General features: G+C 34.2%; 1 protein-coding gene across 1 annotated transcript; it reads left to right on the top strand.

The window, feature by feature from the left end:
- Window positions 1-2686: 2686 nt before the first annotated feature.
- LOC144560094 (uncharacterized) lies at window positions 2687-20938 on the top strand. The gene is made up of 6 exons (XM_078309246.1): window positions 2687-2812; window positions 14171-15304; window positions 15546-15692; window positions 15953-16204; window positions 19123-19515; window positions 20056-20938. The coding sequence occupies exons 2-6, from the start codon at window positions 14183-14185 to the stop codon at window positions 20755-20757; spliced, it is 2616 nt and encodes an 871-aa protein (XP_078165372.1). The 5' UTR covers window positions 2687-2812; window positions 14171-14182; the 3' UTR covers window positions 20758-20938.
- Window positions 20939-21487: the final 549 nt, after the last annotated feature.

Raw genomic sequence — 21487 nt, 5'->3', positions numbered from 1 at the left:
CTTAGTAGGTATGGGTGTGAAAATGATTCCTCCCTATCCGTATCGTACCCATGACACCCTTACTGTGAGTTGGTAATGGATAGATAGAATCAGAGCGAAATAATAAAAAAAGGAGAAAAAAAGTATTGTTTTTACCGATTTTGTTTCATATATAGTATTAAAATATAAAGCATTATGAGCCATAACGATCTTCGATCCGACCACAATGAATCCTAACAACAAACAAACAATTAGTCCAATTATTATTATCTGAACTGCAACGGATCACTGTGAGTTTGCTAATTTTATACACTTTACAAAAATGCTATTACAAAAATGATATGACTGTGAGTTATAGAAAAATCAGTGCCTTTTGTGTTTGCATTCTCCCACTTTCCTTTGCAATGTTTTGCAAACTTTTTTTTGTATAACAATTATATTATTACCTTTTTATCTTTTCTTTTTTTTCCCACAAATTTCAGAACTTTCTGTATCTTCAGAACCTTTTGGATATCTGTTTAATATTTTATCCTTTTCAGTGTATTAGTGGAATCGCTAAAAAAAAAAAACTTTGTTAAGATTTTTTTTGAAGGTAAGGTGGCAAGATGCCAACTTTGTTAAGACTTAAGACAAACTTTCCTGAGCACCACGAAAATCAATTCCTGTTGGAGTCTGAATGCCAAGTTTGGGCCCATTTGAGCTAACCGATTGAAATAAATTTGCCAACTGATATAAAACCGAACTGACAAACTGAATTAAATTCCAGTTTGTTTGTAAAAAACAATTCATTAATTATAAATCATACGAAAGATATTTTCTTTGTGCACAATGAAAGTATTATTTTTTATTTTTATTTATTAGTCACAAGTATGTAAAATGATCTACAATAAATGTACAAGAGATTTATTTATTTTATTAAATTGAAATTTAGGAAAGTTAAATTAGTGAGAATTGTTGGGTGCAAGAAAAAGTTAATTCAATAAAGAACTTTGTACAATAATGGGTTAATAAGTGGAATTTTTTTCATAAACCATAATTAAAAAAATTAATGTTACGGAACCAATATGATTATTTTTTTTTTCAAAAAGCATAAGGACCGTGGACTTTCCACGGTTTCTAAATTTTTTTTTTCCAGACCGTGAGAACCACACGGTCTTGCAAATTTTTTATTTTTTTTTTATTTTTCCACACTTTCACGAAAATTGCCACAGAATATCTGAAAAAAATTTGCAAGACCGTGGGAACCCCACGGTCCGGTCTTCATTTTTGTTTTTTCCTACCCGAGACCGTGAGAGCCTTCTTCCTCACTGCGTTTCTTCCCCATTTTTTCCTTCCCTCTTCTTTCTTCCTTCCTTCCATCATCTAAATTTTTTTTTTGTACTCTCATAATTAGAGTGATTTTTATTTTAATTACATAAGTTTGTATATTTTTTAAAGAGGAACAAAAAGAGCTTCAAATCTACAAATTTCGTTAGGTATGTGTTTAATTCTTTTATTTTTGATAAATAATACGCAATTATGAATAAATGAGTAGAATAGATTGTTTATGTAGTATAAATGGTTTATGTAGTAATTGTAGTATAAATAAATGGTTTATGTATACTTTTTTCTTTTTGTAGTATAAATAGTTTATGTGTATTTTTTTTATTAGTATAAATGGTTTATGTTGTAATTGTAGTATAAAAAAATAGTTTTAGTAATTTATTTGCATGTAGGTTTTTTTAGTATGCATGTAGTAATTGTTGGATGATTTATTTATTTGCATATTTTATGTAGATGTATGGTTTATGTGCATGTAGTTTTTTTTAGTGCAGATGTATGTAGTTTTTTTTAGTGTAGATGAATGTATTAATTTTTGGATTATTTACTTATGGTTTATGTAGATGTATGGTTTATGTGCATGTAGATTTTTTTTAGTGTAGATGCATGTACTAATTATTGAATGATTTATTTATTTGCATAGTTTATGTAGATGCATGGTTTATGTGTACATGTATGTACTAATTGTTGAATGATTTATTTATTTGCATAGTTAATGTACATGCATGATTTATTTGCATGTAGTATAAATAAATGGCTTATGTTTATTTTGTTTTTTAAGTAGTATAAGTGGTTTATATAGTATAAATAATGTAAAGTAATAGAATGAATGTGAATATTTGATTGGGTTTGCATGTTATCCCTGTCAATATTGAATGTTAATTTTTTTTTGTATGTATTTATTTATATTTACAACACATTCACGGTCTTGAGATATATTCATCAAGACCGGACCATTCCCACGGTCTTGATTTCAATTTGGGTAGATCGTGTGGTTCCCATGGTCTGTATAAAATTTGCGGATCTTCTGTGGCAATTTTCGTGAAAAAGTGAAAAAATAAAAAATAAAAAATAAAAAATTTTGCAAGACCATGTGATTTCCACGGTCTGAAAAAAAAAATTTAGAGACCGTGGGAACGCTCCGGTCCTTATGATTTTTGAAAAAAAAAATTTAATCATATTGGTTCCGTAAGATTTATTTTATTAATTATGGTTTATGAAAAAAATTCTAATAAGTGCGAATATAACAAACCCGAAAAGGTGGCGTGAAAATGATAACTCCGAGTGTGTGAATATCAGAAACAAGATAAGTTTCTACAATGTATGGTGAATAAGTTTCTGCGTTGACTGTTGACTGAGCGACGCGTAGCATTGACTGAGCGATGACCTCTACCGTTAGATATGATGGGGGGAGAGAGAGAGCGTGTGAATTCAGAAAAAAAAAAAAACAAAACAAAAGAAAATTAGTGAGAGAGGAGAAGCGCAACACAAGTAGTCCATCGATTTGGCTTTTGTAAGTATTTCTAGCATACATAATTATTTTAATTAAGAGTTCTAAATCCGTAAAATTAGTTCTATGTCTGGTTGCTGGTGGCTTGGCATGCAAAGTGCGTTGTTTAATTGGTCAAAATTTTATGCATACAAAGTGTTCGACAAAATGATTCTGTTCTAATTAGTTGGAAACAGGGAGTCACATGCATAAACTTCTCTTGAATGATTTGGGGGAAGAAAGGTAACATGGAGGTATTCATCATACCCAAGTATTTCTAGTTCTATTAAGTGACTTATTAAGCCGATTTTTTTATATATATCTAAAAATTAAATCAAATTACAAAAAATAACCGAAGCACCGTTGAATTTCGATTATTACCCAATCTGGTTATCGAATAACTGGATTTGATAGAAATGTCCGGTTACCCACTCCCGGGACTCAAAATGCACAAATCCGGTTAATGGTTAACCGGATTTGTGCATTTTGCCTTTTTTTTTTTTTTTTTTTTGAAAACAGAAATTTTTTTTTGTATTAAAATATTAGAAATATTGAATATATTTCTTTGAAAATAGATAGAATACAATATAATTTGATTTATTAGAAAGACTGTAACAAATAACCCGGATCAATATTTTTCAGATCGGATTTTTTGCGGCTGTAAAAAAAATTAATATATTTCTTTATGTGTTATTGGAAAAAAATAAAAATAATTAGATTCTGAGTTATTGATCCCGGTTCAAAAGTCACTTCTAGGTAATCCAGAAAATATTGTGACATTTCTAGTACATTTAATTTATAAAAAGTTGTATCTATTTTGAGAATTCTTTTTGAAAAACAATAATTAAATAAATTAAAGTTTTTGATTTTTTTCAAAAATAGATACAACTTTTTATAAATTAAATGTACTAGAAGGATCACAATATTTTCTGAATTACCTAGAAGTGACTTTTGAACCGGGATCAATAACTCAGAATCTAATTATTTTTATTTTTTTCCAATAACACATAAAGAAATATATTAATTTTTCTTACAGCCGCAAAAAATCCGATCTGAAAAATATTGATCCGGGTTATTTGTTACAGTTTTTCTAATAAATCAAATTATATTGTATTCTATCTATTTTTAAAGAAATATATTCAATATTTCTAATATTTAATACAAAAAATAAAAAATAAAAAAAATTTCTCTTTTCAAAAAAAAGAAAAGAAAAAAAAAGAAGGCAAAATGCACAAATCCGGTTAACCATTAACCAGATTTGTGCATTTTGAGTCCGGGGAGTGGATAACCGAACATTTCTATCAAATCCGGTTATTGGATAACCGGATTGGGTAATAATCGAAATTCAATGGTGCTTCGGTTATTTTTTGTAATTTGATTTAATTTTTGGATATATATAAAAAAATCGGCTTATTAAGTCGGGTTAGAATAGCTATTGCATCTTTCACCTGCTTATTTCTCAGAAGTAGGATATATCAAAGATCGAACCTTACTTCTGGAACCTATTTCCTTAAATTTCTCCTAAAGGGAAGTACTCAGTAGAAGAGTTAGACCAACTTAAACAAATTAAGTGATATTAAAAGCTGGTTAAACCTCAATTCTTTTACAGCGCTGAAACCATGGTGCCCTTAAAAATCTGTTTGTATATGTGGTATAAAAGTTTCTGAGAATTCTCCTTCAATCATTTATGTCATCTGCTGTATTATCAATAAATCATGAGGGTCCAATCAGCTAGCTTTTGTGAGGTTGGGGCGATAAAAGTTTCAGGAAAGGTTTTGCTGGTTTTGTGGTCAGACTGGATCAGGAGTCAGGACTGGGTTCAGCAAAGTTAAGGGGATTTTCTGATTGCCTGGACTCCAGTTCACTTGTATTTGGTGTATTTGGATTAAATCATGGCTTGATTAGATTATGGATGCTTCAGTTTGGATTACATAACTTATTAATAAAAATCAAAGCAGAGCAGTATGCTGCATTGTTGAGCAAATTGTAAATCAATAAATAGAGCATTATGATCATTCCTTTATAGTTTTTAACTTCAATCAAACATATATCGTTGCCGGTTGGCCTACCAATGAAGTAAACTATATAGAATTTACTTAATTAATAAAAAACATACATTTTATTAATTGCTCTCTGCCTGTCCTGATGACAATATGCTTTTAATCCGGATTATTTGGTTTGTTAATTTCCATTTAATTCTTAGAAGATAATTATGAGACTTCAACTATAGAAATTCCTTTTTTATGGAACTTAAGTCAACTTTAGACTTGAAGGCTCCAAGTTTTGTGTTTTCGTATGATTGTTGACTATTCATTGGTGAATGTCACACCCCAAATCGAGTATAACAGCCTGCCACATATATTTGTTAAGACATCTATGTAAGGCAGTGGATCTTTTATATATATTACCAATAACACCATTACATATTAACCACATTCCAATATTAACAAAATTTATCTGACACAATACGGCAAACGATATTTTAAAAAGGCCTCCCGCATCCTGTCAGTTTTAACAACCCAAAACCCCATATTATGTGGTTATGCTGTCAGATGCAATCTAGAACTGTCTCTCTGTATATGTATAATAAACCTGAAAATAACCCAAGGGATGGGGGGGTGAGAAATAATATAAATATTATATCCCAGTGCGAATTTGCCATAATCATGCCACTGGACTTGCAATCAATCCATAATCCAAAATTAAATCATCGCAACTTGACATTAATAGTTTAGTTTATATATATAAATGAATGCAAATGTTCAATCACAATATTCAATCAAATCTCAACTCACAGAATCTCAAATGAAGCTCAACATAGATTTATTTGATTTAAACTCAGATTATCAGGTCTGGTAACACAACCAGATGATCCACCAACTAGTCACACAGGTGGCTAAGGTAAACCCACACCTGTCGGTACCATATAGTACCCCTAAACTGACCCTCATGTATAGTGTTCAGGCTTATACCATTTATTAAAGTCTAGTTCATAGTCGGATAATGTTTTGCATGCAATCAACTCAGAATTCGGAATTTCCAACATATTAAATAAAATAGTCAACGCCTCGCAATTGACTGGATATGATATCTATCAGACGTTTCTTTATAGTCACCCCAAGTTTCTGTCACAATCAGTCAACGCCCTACAATTGACTGATTCGATCAATCACCGCCTAGCATGTGATTGACCACACACCATATGCGCATAATCGCTCAAAGTCAATGTCCAGCAATTGACTTTGATAAGTTAGTAATCATCATAAATTTATGGTGACTTTCGACCGTAGTCCAAAATAGGAGAACACACAAAACGATAAACCATTCAAAATGATAGGTCAACAGTATCACACAAATCCAGTTATAATTTGATTTGGCTATGTCTAGAATTTTGAAATGATGAATAACTATTTTATATATTCTGTCTTTCTTATAATGTATATCATGCCTCTTTATAATTGAGGAGAGGAAAATAGTCGTTGCCTAGTTGCCTAAATTACAATTTCTGAATATGCAAATACTCAAATCTTGCTAGGTACTATATTTAGCTTGACAGCTATTGCATGATGCTAGCTTGATTTTGTTCCTTAAAATGCCTATGATGATTCTCTGAGGCAAATCTTCTATTTCTCAACACTCCCCCTCAAGTTAGGATTGTAAATATCGATCAATCCTAACTTGCTTGTAATTTTATAAAATGGTCCTGGTTCTAGCCCTTTTGTGAAGATATCAACAAGTTGGTCCTGACTCTTCACATATGGTGTTTCGATTCTTTTGCCTGATTTTTTTCTCTCACGAAATGACAATCGACTTCAATGTGCTTGGTTCTTTCGTGAAAAACTGGATTAGATGCAATATGTCTAGCCGCTTGATTATCACAAAATATTTTTATAGGTTCATGATTTGTAATATTCAAATCGGTTAGCACTTGTCTAACCCAAGTTAGTTCACTAGCTGTTGATACATAGCTCGATATTCTGCCTCAGCACTTGATCTTGCTACGACATTTTGCTTCTTACTCTTCCATGTGACTAGATTTCCATCTACAAATGTGCAAAAGCCAGTAGTTGATTTTCTATCGAAGCTTCCTGCCCAATCTGCATCGGAATAGCCACACACTTCGTTAGAATTATTATTTTTCATCCATATTCCCTTTGCAGGTGATCCTTTTATGTATCTTAGAATTCTATTTATCGCTTCTAAATGTGGTGTTCTTGGTGAATGCATGAACTTACTAATTTGACTAACAGCAAATGAGATGTCAGGTCTAGTTACTGTTAAATATATCAATTTTTCTACAAGTCTTTGAAATTGATTTATATCTTCTAATGGTTCTCCATCCTCGGTATTTAATTTGCATTTATATTCAATAGATGTTGAAGCAGGTTTTGATCCTATCTTACCTGTTTCTTTAAGAAGGTCTAGTGCATATTTTCTTTGAGAGATAAATAAACCTTTGGTTGAATGAGCTACTTCAATGCCTAGGAAATATTTCAATATTCCTAAATCTTTTATATCAAAATTTTTCTTCAACTGACATTTAATCATGTTAATCTCTGTTTCATTATTTCCTATAACAATTATGTCATTTACATAAACTAATACAATCACAATATTGCCATTATTGTGTTTGGTGAAAAGGAAATTATCAGCACTGCTAATTGTAAAACCACATGATTTAAGAAAAAAACTAAGTTTTCCATACCATGCCCTTGGAGATTGCTTCAAGCCATATATGGATTTTTTTTAACCTACAAACAAGATTAGAATCTTTCTCTCTCTCATGACCAGATGTTAGGTTCATATAAACTTCTTCTTCAAGTGTTCCTTGAAGAAAAATATTTTTACGTCCATTTGGTAAAGGTTTCAACCATTATTTGTTGCTACTGATAATAAAATCCTAACAGTGTTCATTTTCGCAACTGGAGCAAAGGTTTCATGATAGTCAATATCATAAGTTTGTGTATCCTTTGGCCACCAATCTAGCTTTATATCTTTCTGTGGTACCTTCACTATTATATTTTATTTTGTACACCCATTTGCACCCAACTGATTTTTTGTCTTTTGGTAAAGGCATAATAACCCAAGTATTATTTTTTTCTAATGCCCTAAGTTCTTCTTTCATGGCTTCACACCATACCGGTTGACTTAAAGCCTCTTGAAAAATTTTTGGTTCTTCTTGTTTAGAGAGAGATGTCAAGAAGGCTTTGTAATTTGTTGAAATTTTGTCATAAGAAATAAAATCTTGAATAGGATACATTACCTTGTAAGTCACAAAGTCTCGAAGTGTGGTGGATGGTTGAATTGTCCTTGAAGACCTTCTTACACTAATTTCTTCATCATTCTCATGATTGTCATTAGTAGGATTGTTTCTTTCTTCCATTTCATTTGTTTGCTCACTTATATTATTTTCATCTCTATTTTCATTTTCGGTCAAGGTTATCACATCTTGAGTATGGTTGGTTGGTAACAATACTCTATTTTGACTATTGGTAATAGGCTCACTAATCTCTTCCTTTAAAAAATAAGTTTCATTTTCATTAAAAATAACATCCCTTGAGATGAACATTTTTTTATTAATTGGGTCATAACACTTATATCCCTTTTTATGTGTTGAATATCCTAAAAAAATAACTTTTGTTGATGTTGAGTCAAATTTATCTTTTCTTTTTTTATGAACAAAGCACACACAACCGAAAATCCTTAGATGGTCAATATTGATTTTTCTTTGGTAAAGAATTTCTAAAGGACTTTTATTTTCTAACTTAACACTAGGGAGTCTATTAATTAAATATGTGGCCGTGAGTACTGCATCTGACCAATATTGCCTTGGGACATTCATTTGAAACAAAAGTGCTATTGTCATTTCTAACAAATGCCTATTTTTTCTTTCGGATACTCCATTTTGTTCGGGTGTATTTATACAAGTCGTTTGATGTAAAATTTCTTTATTTTTAAAATATTGAGTAAAATTATTATTAACAAATTATGTGCCATTATCAGATCTAAATATTTTAATTTTTGCATTAAATTGGTTTTCTACCAAAGTTGCAAATTCTTGAAAGCATACAAAAACTTCACCTTTTGATTTAAGCAAATATAACCAAGTAGCACAAGAAAAATCATCAATAAATAAAACAAAATATCTAAATTGATTATATGAAGTAGTAGGAGCGGGTCCCCATACATCAGAATGTATTAATTCAAACGGTGCTTTACTCTTGCTAATTGATAATGAAAATGGAAGCCTAGTTTGTTTAGCTAATTTGCACACATCGCAATTAACACAATTATTTAAAGGAAAATTTAAGAAGAAATTTAAAATTCTATCAGAAGGATGTCCAAGTCTCTTGTGCCACAATTCGTTTTCGCTAGTTTGTTTGGTTGCGCATAAATTAAACTGATAATTCAAAATATAAAGTCCTTTGTCATAGAATCCCTCACCAATCATCATCCCTGTTGTTTGGTCCTGAAATTTAACATTTGTTTTTGAAAACAGTACATCACAATTAAATTCTTGTGTTATTTTACTTACAGAAATTAGATTTGTTGTAAATGAATTTATGTATAGAACATTTTTAATTTCTTTGGAGAAGAGATTAATGGTGCCTATACCAGTAACGGGTACCTTGGTTCCATTGGCAACTAAAAGATATTGGTCATTTTTGCACATTTCTAAGGTCTTAAATAATTCCTTATTGTATATCATATGGTCAGTAGCACCTGTATCTATTATTAATTGACTGTTAGGCAAAAATTTAACTGAATTTAAAGCAATACCACATGAATTAGTGTTCTGTCTAGCAAGCATCACAGACAGCTGCGTCATCAGTTGCCGCATAGAATCCTCTCCAGTTTCGGTGGAGCTTGGTTCACCTGGACCGAGTTCATTTTTCGCGCCAGAAGAGGAGAGAAGCCCAGACCCCTGAGCCGCGTATCCCTTCTTTTCCTTCTCCCCCTTTCGTTTCTCTCCATCCCGATCGCCGCCTCTTTTCCACTTCTTCGGTCTAAGATGTGGGTGAAGGAACCAACACCGTTCCTTGTTGTGGCCGGTTTTCTTGCAACACTCACACCTCTCTGAACTGCTTGATTGATCCTTATTATTTTGGGAGGTAGGGTTTTGAGGTTTGTTGTATGAGAGAAAAGCTTGGTTTTCTGAGTTGTCGCCGGTCTGGGTATTGGTATTCATGGCATCTCGCCTTGATTCCTCCTGTTCTAGTAGGGAGACGATGGATTCGAGAGAGGGAAGGTTGGCCCCGAAAAGGATTTGTTGCCGCACTTGTTCATAGCTCTGGTCCAGGTTTGTTAAAAACTGAAAAATGCGATCTTGATTTTTTCTTTCTCCGATTTGTTCTGGGTCTGTGGTTTCAGGTTGATGGACATCCAATTCGTCCCATTTTGATTTCATTGCCCCAAAGTACTGTGTGATGGGTTTCTGGTTTTGTTTGATATGAATGATGTCGTGTTTGATTTGGAAAATATGGGCAAAGTTATTTTGTTTACCGAACATTTTGGTGATGGCTGTCCACATCTTGGCTGAGGTGTCGGTACCATGTAAGAAAAGCTCGCTGATTTCTGGTTCCATGGAGTTTAGGAGCCATGACATTATCAGATTGTCATGGATTTCCTATTCATCTGAGTTTGCATCAGATTTTTTCTTGTCGCCTGTGATGTACCCATACTTGCCTTTGCCCTTGAGTGAAATTATCGCTGATTTGGACCACGACTGGTAGTTTTTGCCATTGAGTAACATGGGGGTTAATTTTAGAGAAGTATTGGCATCGATCTGAATTTTTTCTGCCATTGTTGCTCTGGTAATTAAATTACCAGTTTGTGTGTTTGTGTTGTTGTGGGTTGTTGCTCTGTATCGATCACTGGTACAGATGTTGCTCTGATACCATCTAGAATTTTGAAATGATGAATAACTATTTTATATATTTTGTCTTTCTTACAATGTATATCATGCCTCTTTATAATTGAGGAGAGGAAACTAGCCGTTGCCTAGTTGCCTAAATTACAATTTCTCTAGCTGTTGCCTACTTGCCTAAATTACAATTTCTGAATATGCAAATACTCAAATCTTGCTAGGTACTATATTTAGCTTGACAGCTATTGCATGATGCTAGCTTGATTTTGTTCCTTAAAATGCATATGATGATTCTTTGAGGCAAATCTTCTGTTTCTCAACACTATGCACATGATTCACACATCTCAAATAATGCAACAAATAATCATTCAATATGACAAATGAATAACAATTTAATTCTTAAAAATGTAATATCAAACAAGTCCAATAACCCCGCATATGATAATATAGGAAAAGTATAGTGACCCGTTCCTGAGTATTCGATGCTCTCGAAAATATCATTAAGTTTAACTTCATGTATTTAGGCCTACGCATGTGTCTTGGTGCAACCAAGAGAGAGAAAAGAGAAAGGAATTGCCGAATTGGTATGCGTCTCTGCCACCAGCTATCACTTCAATTTAGATTGTCAACAACACACGCTCACGCAAGAAGAACGTATACCGGCCATATATTGGATAATAGAACAAGAGATAACAAGGGGAAGAAAAACATGTTCATTAGCATATTGAGAGAGAAGAGAGAAACCAGCTTAGTCATGATATATATTTCATGCGGCTCAATCACTCTCTGTTTGCCACGTAGAGATGGACATGAATAAAATAAGAAGTTACTCATCCGTACAGGAGAAGTTTCAAGAGGAAAAATAGAAGAAAATAATATAATAAAATAGAATGGATAAGGGTAAGAAATTTGAAAGCGATCCACTAAAAATATTAATTCACTAATTAGTATTTTGAATGAAGATTTGGTTTCTGATTTCTAGTATACAATGGTATATACATTATTCGACTAAAAATTTCTAACTAATTTGAAGCTATGAAATTAATAATATATATATATATATATATGAGGTGGGCTACGGTGAGTTGCGAAGTAAAGCGACTATTTTACTTCACGCTCATATTTTGTGATTTTTATGTTCAAAACGTTGATCCGAACCGTTCATCTTGTTCTCCATATTGAAATGTGCTTGGAGACCAAATTTTACATTTTTTGGAATTTTTTTACTATTTATTAAGCGTTTTTTAAAATTGCTGTTTTGCTGTGAACAGTAAAAAACAGTAAAATTTTCTGGACCATCAGATCAGTGACTTTCAAAATTGCTTAATAAATAGTAAAAAAATTCCAAAAAATGTAAAATTTGGTCTCCAAGCACATTTCAATATGGATTAAACATCTAACGGTTCGGATCGGTCGTTTGAACTTTCAAAATAAAAATACGGCGTGAAGTAGAAACGCGTTTTACTACGCAACTCAACGTAGCCCACCTCTATATATATATATATATATATATGTATGTATGTATATCTATTTTTGTCAAATAAGTTTTAGTGAAACCATCTAATGTCACGAAAATATTTTTAATTACCTCACTTAATTATCTATTAGAAGGTTTGAATTTTTGCAAATTTTTCGTATTTTTTCTAATTTAAAGAGAAATTTTCACATTTTCATTTGACGAGATGTAACAATTAATATCTAAGTTTTGAAAATATTTATACCTATGCACTTAAGTATTTATTCCTATGAGGTTAACTATTTTTATTAGAGAAAGTTTGACGTGGGAACGAGGACGAGAACTGTGAAAAGGGGACCATATAATTAATGGGGAACACAGAGAAATGGTGAAATTTTAGAATAATAATTAGTTGAGACTATAAAATATCTTTTTATAATAATAATTAGTGGAGACCATATAATTAGTGGGGATCATAATACATCATTATTCTAAGTGCGGGTACTGTAGCGTGGGTATAGTGTAGGTATTGTAGAGTGAGTACAGTACGGGTACTGTAGCATGGGTATTGAAAAAATTATTCTATATGTCAAATTGCATGCACGTAGCCAAAAAAATTATTCTATCAGTCAAATTGCATGCACACAATGCATTAAGCAAAAATGCTTTAGTCTTAAGTAATTGGGATGGGCAACCTACCAATGGAAACTTATCAAAGTACTTCTAGTACCATCTATACTTTTATGTTTTTATATTTATTGTGTCTTTACTTGTTTTGGTACAATAACAGGAGTATAACTAGGTTCTTCTTAAGTTTATCAAGTATCTTTGTAATCTCAACTTTAAAATTTATTGGATTGGCTTCAAATGATGAATTCAAACCGTTGAAATCCCTCTACCTTACGTTTGATGGATGTACAAGTGAAAATTATTGATTTCTGAATTAATTTATTATAAAGTCAAGTGGTTAAAATTAGAAGATTTATAAATTAATTTTAATACTTTTATATTTTGAATGTTTTTTGACCACTTGACTCTAGATAAAATTAGTTCGAAAATTTAAAATTTTCACATGTAGACGCATTACTCGTAAAGTAGATGGATTTTAATAGTTCAGATTCGTTATTTGAAATTAATCTGATAGATTTTAGAATTGAGTTCACAAAGAAACTTAATAAACTTAGGAACACCCTTGTTCTACTCCAATAACATCTATATATTTGATAAAAGTCGGGTTGTAGTTTCTGTTTCAGTTTTCACATGCTTCTTTAAGATGTATGATACACAAGGTTTCGCACTTATGCCCCCTTAAACAAAACCAAATAAAAAGCTTAAGCAAGTTCAAACAAAATTGATAAAATTGACACTAGGTTCATGTCAGACATATATTTTTTAAGATCCAGGCTATTGTGTGGGGCACAACACAAGGGCTCAATATAATGGGAGAAACCTTGATACAATGCTTAAATGGTCCAAAAATAAACCATACTATGCATAGCGCGGATTGGTCCATACTACGGATCAATATTTTTGTTTTCAAAAATCTAATGGTCGATCTGAACCGTTCACCTGATCTCCATATGAATATGTACTTGCAAACTATTATTAGAATTTTTATATTATTTTTTTAGATGGGTAGAAATCACTGTTTTTGGATGGTTCAGAATTTTCAGATTTTGTACATATCTAAAAAATAGTAAAAAAAAATCTTAAATTTGGTTTTCGAGTATATATTCATATGGAGATCATGTTTAATGTTTGGATCGACCGTTAAAACTTTTGAACCGAAGATTTGAGCACATAGCACGGGCCAATATGCGCTTATGCATAATACCATAGCCTCACTCTTAGTTAATATCAATTAAATATTGGTCCACTAGGTTGTTGCCAGCAAATAACTATGTATGAGAAGTCAACCATAGATATTTACCAGTGGATCTTTCCTGAAACAAGTTGATTTAACCCTTGGTGATTGAATTCAATTTATGCTGCAATGTGAATTAAATGTTATTTTGTATTATAATACTTGGGTTGATTTCTTGATTTTTACACATGGCAGAAACAAAAAATAATGTTGGAACCATCAGATATGAGTATGCTGGGGATTGATCTGGGCAGTTGGAGTTGCCATGTGATATGTGGTTTGGACGATTGGAATGATTGTAGTTTCTCAAGGACCAATGTTTGTGGCTTCAAAACCCAGATCTCTCAGATCAAGTCTCTTTTGGGTAGGAAATTCTCTGATCCAGAGCTGCAATTGGAGCTTGATTACGTTCCTTTTAGAGTAATTGAAGGTCCCGATGGATATCCCGTAGTCCACAGCAGATGCAAGGGAGAAGACAGAGCATTCACCCCCGTTGAGATCCTAGCTATGTTGATTTCGAGTCCACAATTTCTAGCAAGAAAAGAATATTCTGATGCATCTCCTTGTATTGGGATTCCAATCTACTTCACAAATCAACAAAAGAAGGAGGTGCTTCAAGCTGCAAAAATAGTTGGTTTACCTTCATCTTTCTGCCTCCTGGATGAAACAACAGCCATGGTATTGGCACTTGAAAGCAATCGTTTACTGGAATCTCAGGGTATCGTGGCATTTGTTGATATTGGCCATGCCAGTATGCAAGTTTGCTTTGCTGAGTTCATAGGGAAGCACGATGACATGGTAAGGTATACAAATATTTTGTACAAGGGTTATGCCAGATCGTTAGGAGGAAGGGAATTTGATAAAGTGTTGTTTAAGCATTTTGCATCTAAGATTAGAAAGGAGTATAATATTGATGTGTCTGAATACGGCAGTGCTTGTGTTAAACTTAGTGAGGCTTGTGAGATATTGAAGTACGATCTAAGCACAAAAAATGAGGCATCCTTTTGCATTGAGAACTTTTACGGTTCAATAACTGTTAAGGGGTCCATGAAGAGGAAAGATTTTAAAAGGTTGACCATTTCGATATTGAAAAAAATTGAGGTGGCCTTGAAAAAAGCGTTGATGGAATCCAGGTTGAATGTGGAGAAGATCGAATTAATAGAAGTCGTTGGAAAAGGATGCTCCATTCCAGCAATTATTGACATTGTGACTAAAATTTTTGGTAAAAAACTAAGCAAGACGACACATTTTGAGCACGTTGCAAGGGGTTGTGCTATGCATGCAAGACAACAAAATGTAATGGGCACAGACCAAATGATAAACGGCCTGGTAAGTATTACTACTTGTGCACATACAATCTCAGTTGTCATAATATTTGCCGTACTTAAGAGTGTTAATGCATGCGTTTAGAAAAAAAAATATGGTTTAAAGGAAGAAAAAAATGAGAATGCATCTTCATTAGAACTTTATGAAACATATAAATGGAATAAAGACTAGCCTCAGTACTACATCCATGTATCTATAATGTTATTCCTTCGTTGTACTTATAATGTTGTTTTGGTGTCAAAAGACTACAGGTTTGGAAACTTCGCAGTTAGTTTCAACTGAATTGAATTCTCAAGAGGAAAAGACGGAAGATTCAGAGAAGTTCATTTGGAGAAGAGCCATGGATGAAGATGGACATTTATTAACATTTCTAAACGACTTTCTTGAAGAGGTATAGTTATATAACGCTCCCCCCTCTCATTTTTTTTTTAATGCCCACAACATCTTTTAGATGATAACATTTTCATAGATATGGTGTTATTAAAAAATGATTTTCTTATATTGCCGAACACATCAAATATTATTCTACAAAATGATTTCCTTATGTTACCTGTTTACATTCTTTTTTTTTAGTTTAATATTAGACATCTTCTGATGATCCATTATTTTGCTAGTTAAATCGTATGTGATTTCTGTTAATTGAATCACCAGAACATGCACCGTATAGGAAGATCAGAGAAAACAGAGGATGAGTCATACTGGCTTTCCAAGCCAAACTTTCCGACATGCAGCTACTCAGAGCTCCAAGATGCAACCAAGAATATCCAGGAGTCATCTAAACTTGGAGAAGATGGGTTTGGCATTATGTATAAGGGCCTCCAGAAAATTAGTACTGTTGCCATAAAGAAGCTGAAAGGAATCAGCCATGGAACAAAAGAGTTGAATCAGAAGATATCGACCTTAGTAAGTACATTTATACAAACTTATTTAAATAAAATTTAAATGCAACTTTAATTTGACACGAGTAAATGACAAGGAATATATAAAACAACGAGAAAACAAGAGGGATTCTTCTTAATTTTCAGGCCTTTCACAAACACTCTTGGGAAAGCTCTACGTTGAGTAGGGACACTATATTGAAACTAATTTTATTACTCTCTCAAGATATTCTTACAACTCTACTACTTAATAATCTAACCTCCAAAATTACACCCTCTACTACTTATATTATCCTACACCTCCAAACTACTACAACACTATACTACTTATATGATCCAAGATTGCTTTCTTGCTTGGATGGTTAAAATGAGGAGCAAGGCACCCTATTTATACTTGCTTCATGAGAGGCAAAGAAACATCTAGACCTAGGATATTTTTGGGCTCTTCTAGATTTTCCTACATCTTACACTACAACATATTTTATTTGGTAGTTTCTAGACAATTCTTGATATCTTCATGAAAACTAATTTTGGGCCTTGGGCCCTTCGGTGCTGATACTTCAACACTCCCCCTCAACACCGACTTGGTGTTGTCTTAATCTTCGGTACTCCGCGTCCATCTGGGTCATCATGCTTCTTGTTGTTTCTTTTAATTTTCTGAGCTTGAAGTTGCTCAAACGTCTCCGGTCGATCTTCCAGAATAGTCATCTTCACAAGAGAAGTTTCTGGAATCTTCTTGTCACGCTGCTTTGGCACAAGTCGTCGCCGAGCTTTCTTCTCTCGATAGATCATCATACAAGCTGCATCTTCTTGCACAAACTCTCGTCCTATAGTCTTCTCCACAACAGCGACACTCTTCTGTGTCATCTCGTCATCATCACCCTTCTTGGTGATGGCCTCCAGTTCAGTGCTCTCTTGTGGCTTCTCCTCATCAGCCACTGTGCACCTCATAACTTCGGTCTCCTTCTTGACCGATTCTTCAACTGGTTCTTCAAAGAACCATGACTCAAAATTGATCTCCTCATCCTCAGGCTCACCAGCCTCTTCGACGTCCTCTACGTCGGCCACTGACTGCATCGCAACAGCCGCTACTGCGTCCCACTCTTCTTCACTTGGGACCTCTTCTGTTGCCTTCTCCTTCGTGGTCACCACAAAGTTTCCTTCATTCTTCCTGAACTGACACTCTCTCGCATAGTGCCCTCGTCGTCCGCAATTGTAGCACTCCACTCTTCTACTCCGGTATTCACCGCCATCGGCTCCTTTGCCCTCTTGGCCTCTAGGAGCTCCCCCTGAACATGAACACCTCTTGCATTGTTCATGACAAACCTTCTCCGTCTCAGGTTGTCGTCGATACCGGTCTCTGCTCGACTCTCCACGTCGACCACTATACAAAGCCTTCTCCTCTTCGTGCTTTACCGTCAAACCTGCCAGCTGCTTGGCAAGAGCTTCCTGACTGGCCAACAAATTCTCTAGTTCCAACAAGGTTGGTTGCATCGCCCATCCTTGAATTGCCGTGATGAAGGCGCTGTACTCTGGCCTCATGCCATTCAGGATTATCCGCCGCATTCTATCCTCGCCAATTTTTGCATTGGCGTCTAGCTGCTCAACCTCCCTGCACAAATTTTTTACTTTAAGAAAAAACTCACTTACAGTCTTGTCACCTTGGGAGATATTCATCAGCTCCCTCTCGAGCAGTTGCAGCCGACTTGTGTTCTTCCTTGAAAACAACGCGGCAAAAACATCCCATGCCTCTTTTGGTGTCTCCACATCTTCAATATGAGATAGTAGGCTCTTGTCCACCGTAGCCTTCAACACAAATAACGCTGGGCCCGCCTTCACCTTCCACTTCTTATAAGCTCGGATCGAATTCGGTGGCGGTTCGATCTCATTGCCACCGACAATCTCCCACAAATCTTGCCCCTGCAGATATGACTTAATACACATACGCCAGTCTCTATAATTATAATTATTCAACTTCTCGATCAAACCACTCATGCCACTCAAGTCTGACATTTCGACACCATGATGTATTAAGGGATTACAAAAAGCTCCTAATCAGCAGGACCTTTGACACAACAACAGACTCACGGATTATCCGAACCTTCTAGCCAACAGGACCTAACCTGGCTCTGATACCACTTTGTTGAGTAGAGACACTATATTGAAACTAATTTTATTACTCTCTGAAGATATTCTTACAACTCTACTACTTAATAATCTAACCTCCAAAATTACACCCTCTACTACTTATATTATCCTACACCTCCAAACTACTACAACACTATACTACTTATATGACCCAAGATTGCTTTCTTGCTTGGATGGTTAAAATGAGGAGCAAGGCACCCTATTTATACTTGCTCCATTAGAGCTAAAGAAACATCTAGACCTAAGATGTTTTTGGACACTTCTAGATTTTCCTACATCTTACACTACAAGATATTTTATTTGATAGTTTCTAGACAATTCTTGATATCTTCATGAAAACTAATTTTGGGCCTTGGGCCCTTCGGTGCTGACACTTCAACACTATATACCTGTAAATATTTCATAGTCAATTAAAATATTTATAATGTATTGATTGTTTTAATCTATATGGCATCTCACAATTACATATCTAGGTCTCGGGAGACTATATTTTCAATTAACCAGAAGTTATTTAATTTAAACAACATAGGATAAAATTCTAAGCAGAGTTCAGCATCCAAACTTCGTGATACTCATAGGGGAATGTGCAATTACCCGTGCACTTATTTAAGAGTACCTACCAAATGGTATCCTAGAAAACCATCTAGGATTCAAAAACAATACTTAGCCCAAGAATATATTACCTTGACTGTTTCATATCAGTCATTTCGAGAGAACCAATTGATTAGTTTTAGGCATAGCACCATTGTCCAGCCTCAATATATCTATAGATTTTAATCTGCTTCTTAAATGCAGAGAGATGACAGAACTTCTTCTACAGCTGAAAAGAAGAACATACAGAATAACCCAGACAATGCAAATGAAGAGAGTCCTGCCGTTCAACTTGAACTTTTAAAGGCCCAGAAACTCATAGAACAGCTAATGTCAGAAAGAGATTATGCTAGAAAAGAAGTTGAAGAGTTGCGCCAATTGACAGAGCAACAAGTTCCTGGTAGCCAATATGTAGGATACTTTACTGATTACAGCTCATCTGATCTCCGAGATGCGACCAACAATTTTGATGAGTCATTTAAACTTGGAGAAGGTGGGTTTGGTATTGTATACAAGGGGATCCTCCACAATACTAACATTGCAATAAAGATTATGAAAGACGCAAGCAGTCAAGGAGCGAAAGAATTTCATCAGGAGGTAATTTCCACAAGTATATTTATATATATTTACTTGTACAGAATTCGAGTGCAACTTTACTTTGAGTACATAACAGCAAGAAAGAGGTAATAACTGGACAGAGGAAGAGGAAGCCTCTTCGAAACCTCGTTAAAAAGCTCCAAACTAAATTTATAGTCGATTTGAACCTTTAAATATCTTGATGGTTTTTTTCTACCTGCTTGTAATTTCACTCTAACACAAGTTGATCCCTCAAATATGAAAATGTAATTCCAATTTCTACCATCAAAGGATGAAATATAAATTTTGTTAGGGTATTTTTGGACAATTTATATTGATATGTAAAAAAAGAAATGATAAGCAACCATCAATACACATGACGCAAAGTACATAAAGGAATGACTGAAGAACATCAAATAATATACACATTTTGTACAATATTCTTTTAGGATTTTCTTTGGTGTCTGTACTAAAATTTGCACAGTTCTTAGCATTGCCCTGTTACACACTAGGAGATTAATATTTGTAGTTAATGACGAATTATTTATTTGAACTTCACAGATTGAAATTCTTAGCAAGTTACGGCATCCCAACCTTGTGACGCTTATAGGGGCTTGTGCAGAGACCCGTGCAGTTATTTATGAGTATTTACCAAATGGTACCTTGGAAGACCGCCTTCGGTGCAAAAACAATACTTTGCCCCTCCAATGGCAAGCCAGAATTCGCATTGCATTTGAGATCTGCTCTGCACTAAGCTTCTTACACTGTAGCAAACCTCATGGTATTGTGCATGGCGATCTCAAGCCTGACAACATCCTTCTTGATTTGAATGATGTTAGCAAAATCGGCGATTTTGGCCTCTGTCGTGAACTTAATTGGACAGCTAGCGCAAGTGTGCCATACCACTGGACTGATTGTCCAAAAGGAACACTTGCCTACATGGACCCGGAGTTCTTGTCAATAGGGAAGTTAACTCCTCAATATGATGTTTATTCATTTGGTATTATGTTGTTGCGGCTAGTGACATGCAAACACCCCCGGGGAATAAGAAACTTGGTGCAGGAGGCACAAAGGAAAGGTACATTGAACGCATTAATTGATGCTTCGGCAGGTCCCTGGCCTTTTAAGGAGGCTAAGAAGATGCTTTCATTGGGCCTTAGATGCAGCGATCTAAAGAGAAAGAATAGACCGGATCTGTCGACCAAAGTGTGGAAGGAAATGAAATCCATGTCAGACGTTGCTTCTGCATCGGTGTCATTGTAGCAAGCACCTTTATCATGATCTTAGTTGGTACATTTATAATTAAATGGCTTAGTTGTTTGTTGTAATTGGCAACTTTATTTCAATAAATGGGTTTAGCCAGGTCGGCAAGTAATTTCATTAGTATTACATTGGATTAGTGCAGCAATTGCTTCACTTATTGTCATTATTCTGTTGTTACTGTAAGCGCTTACAGCCTGATTTGTCTGTACTCAGAAAGCTAGTATGAAGTGGAAAAATTGGGTCTCCTTTTGGACCAAATTTCTAATATAAAATCTGGGCTTTATAGCCTTACTTTAGAAAGAAAAAGAAATTAAAATGAAGCTCACATTTTGAACAAGTGGCAATTAAAAAAGTCAATTTAAATCTACTTTAAGAAAAGAATTATACATGACAATCAATGTGGCCGTACGTAGTATTATAAACTTCCATTGCTGTAATGCACCTCAATTTAGTCCAGTATATAACAGAAACCATGAGATTGATGACTTGGGCTTCGCTCTATATCACTCAACCAGCAAAGGCTCATCTAAAAAAAGGGCCGTACTGCTATAATGATTCCGAATGGTTTGTTAGAATGTAAAAAAGATAAAGTCTACGCAAGTCCGGCCAGTCATTGTCTGAAGGTGTCAACAAAGATTTCACTTTTAATGGCTCAATTCTTCTGTTGCAGCCTGACTTGATTCTACTCCATTTTGGGTTCAGTCCCGTATGAGTTAATTAAGATATAACA

The sequence above is a fragment of the Carex rostrata genome, chromosome 10, assembly GCF_964058835.1.
Source record: "Carex rostrata chromosome 10, lpCarRost1.2, whole genome shotgun sequence".
In the NCBI taxonomy this organism is placed as follows: Eukaryota; Viridiplantae; Streptophyta; class Magnoliopsida; order Poales; family Cyperaceae; genus Carex; species Carex rostrata.
This window is presented reverse-complemented; position numbering and strand designations above follow the sequence as displayed.

Bases quoted from the DNA above. Each gene is read 5' to 3' on its own strand.
- LOC144560094 (XM_078309246.1), top strand. From the start codon at position 14,183: ATGTTGGAACCATCAGATATGAGTATGCTGGGGATTGATCTGGGCAGT. The intron at 15,693-15,952 runs GTATAGTTATAT...TTGAATCACCAG, and splicing joins TAAACGACTTTCTTGAAGAG to AACATGCACCGTATAGGAAG. The intron at 16,205-19,122 runs GTAAGTACATTT...TCTTAAATGCAG, and splicing joins ATCAGAAGATATCGACCTTA to AGAGATGACAGAACTTCTTC.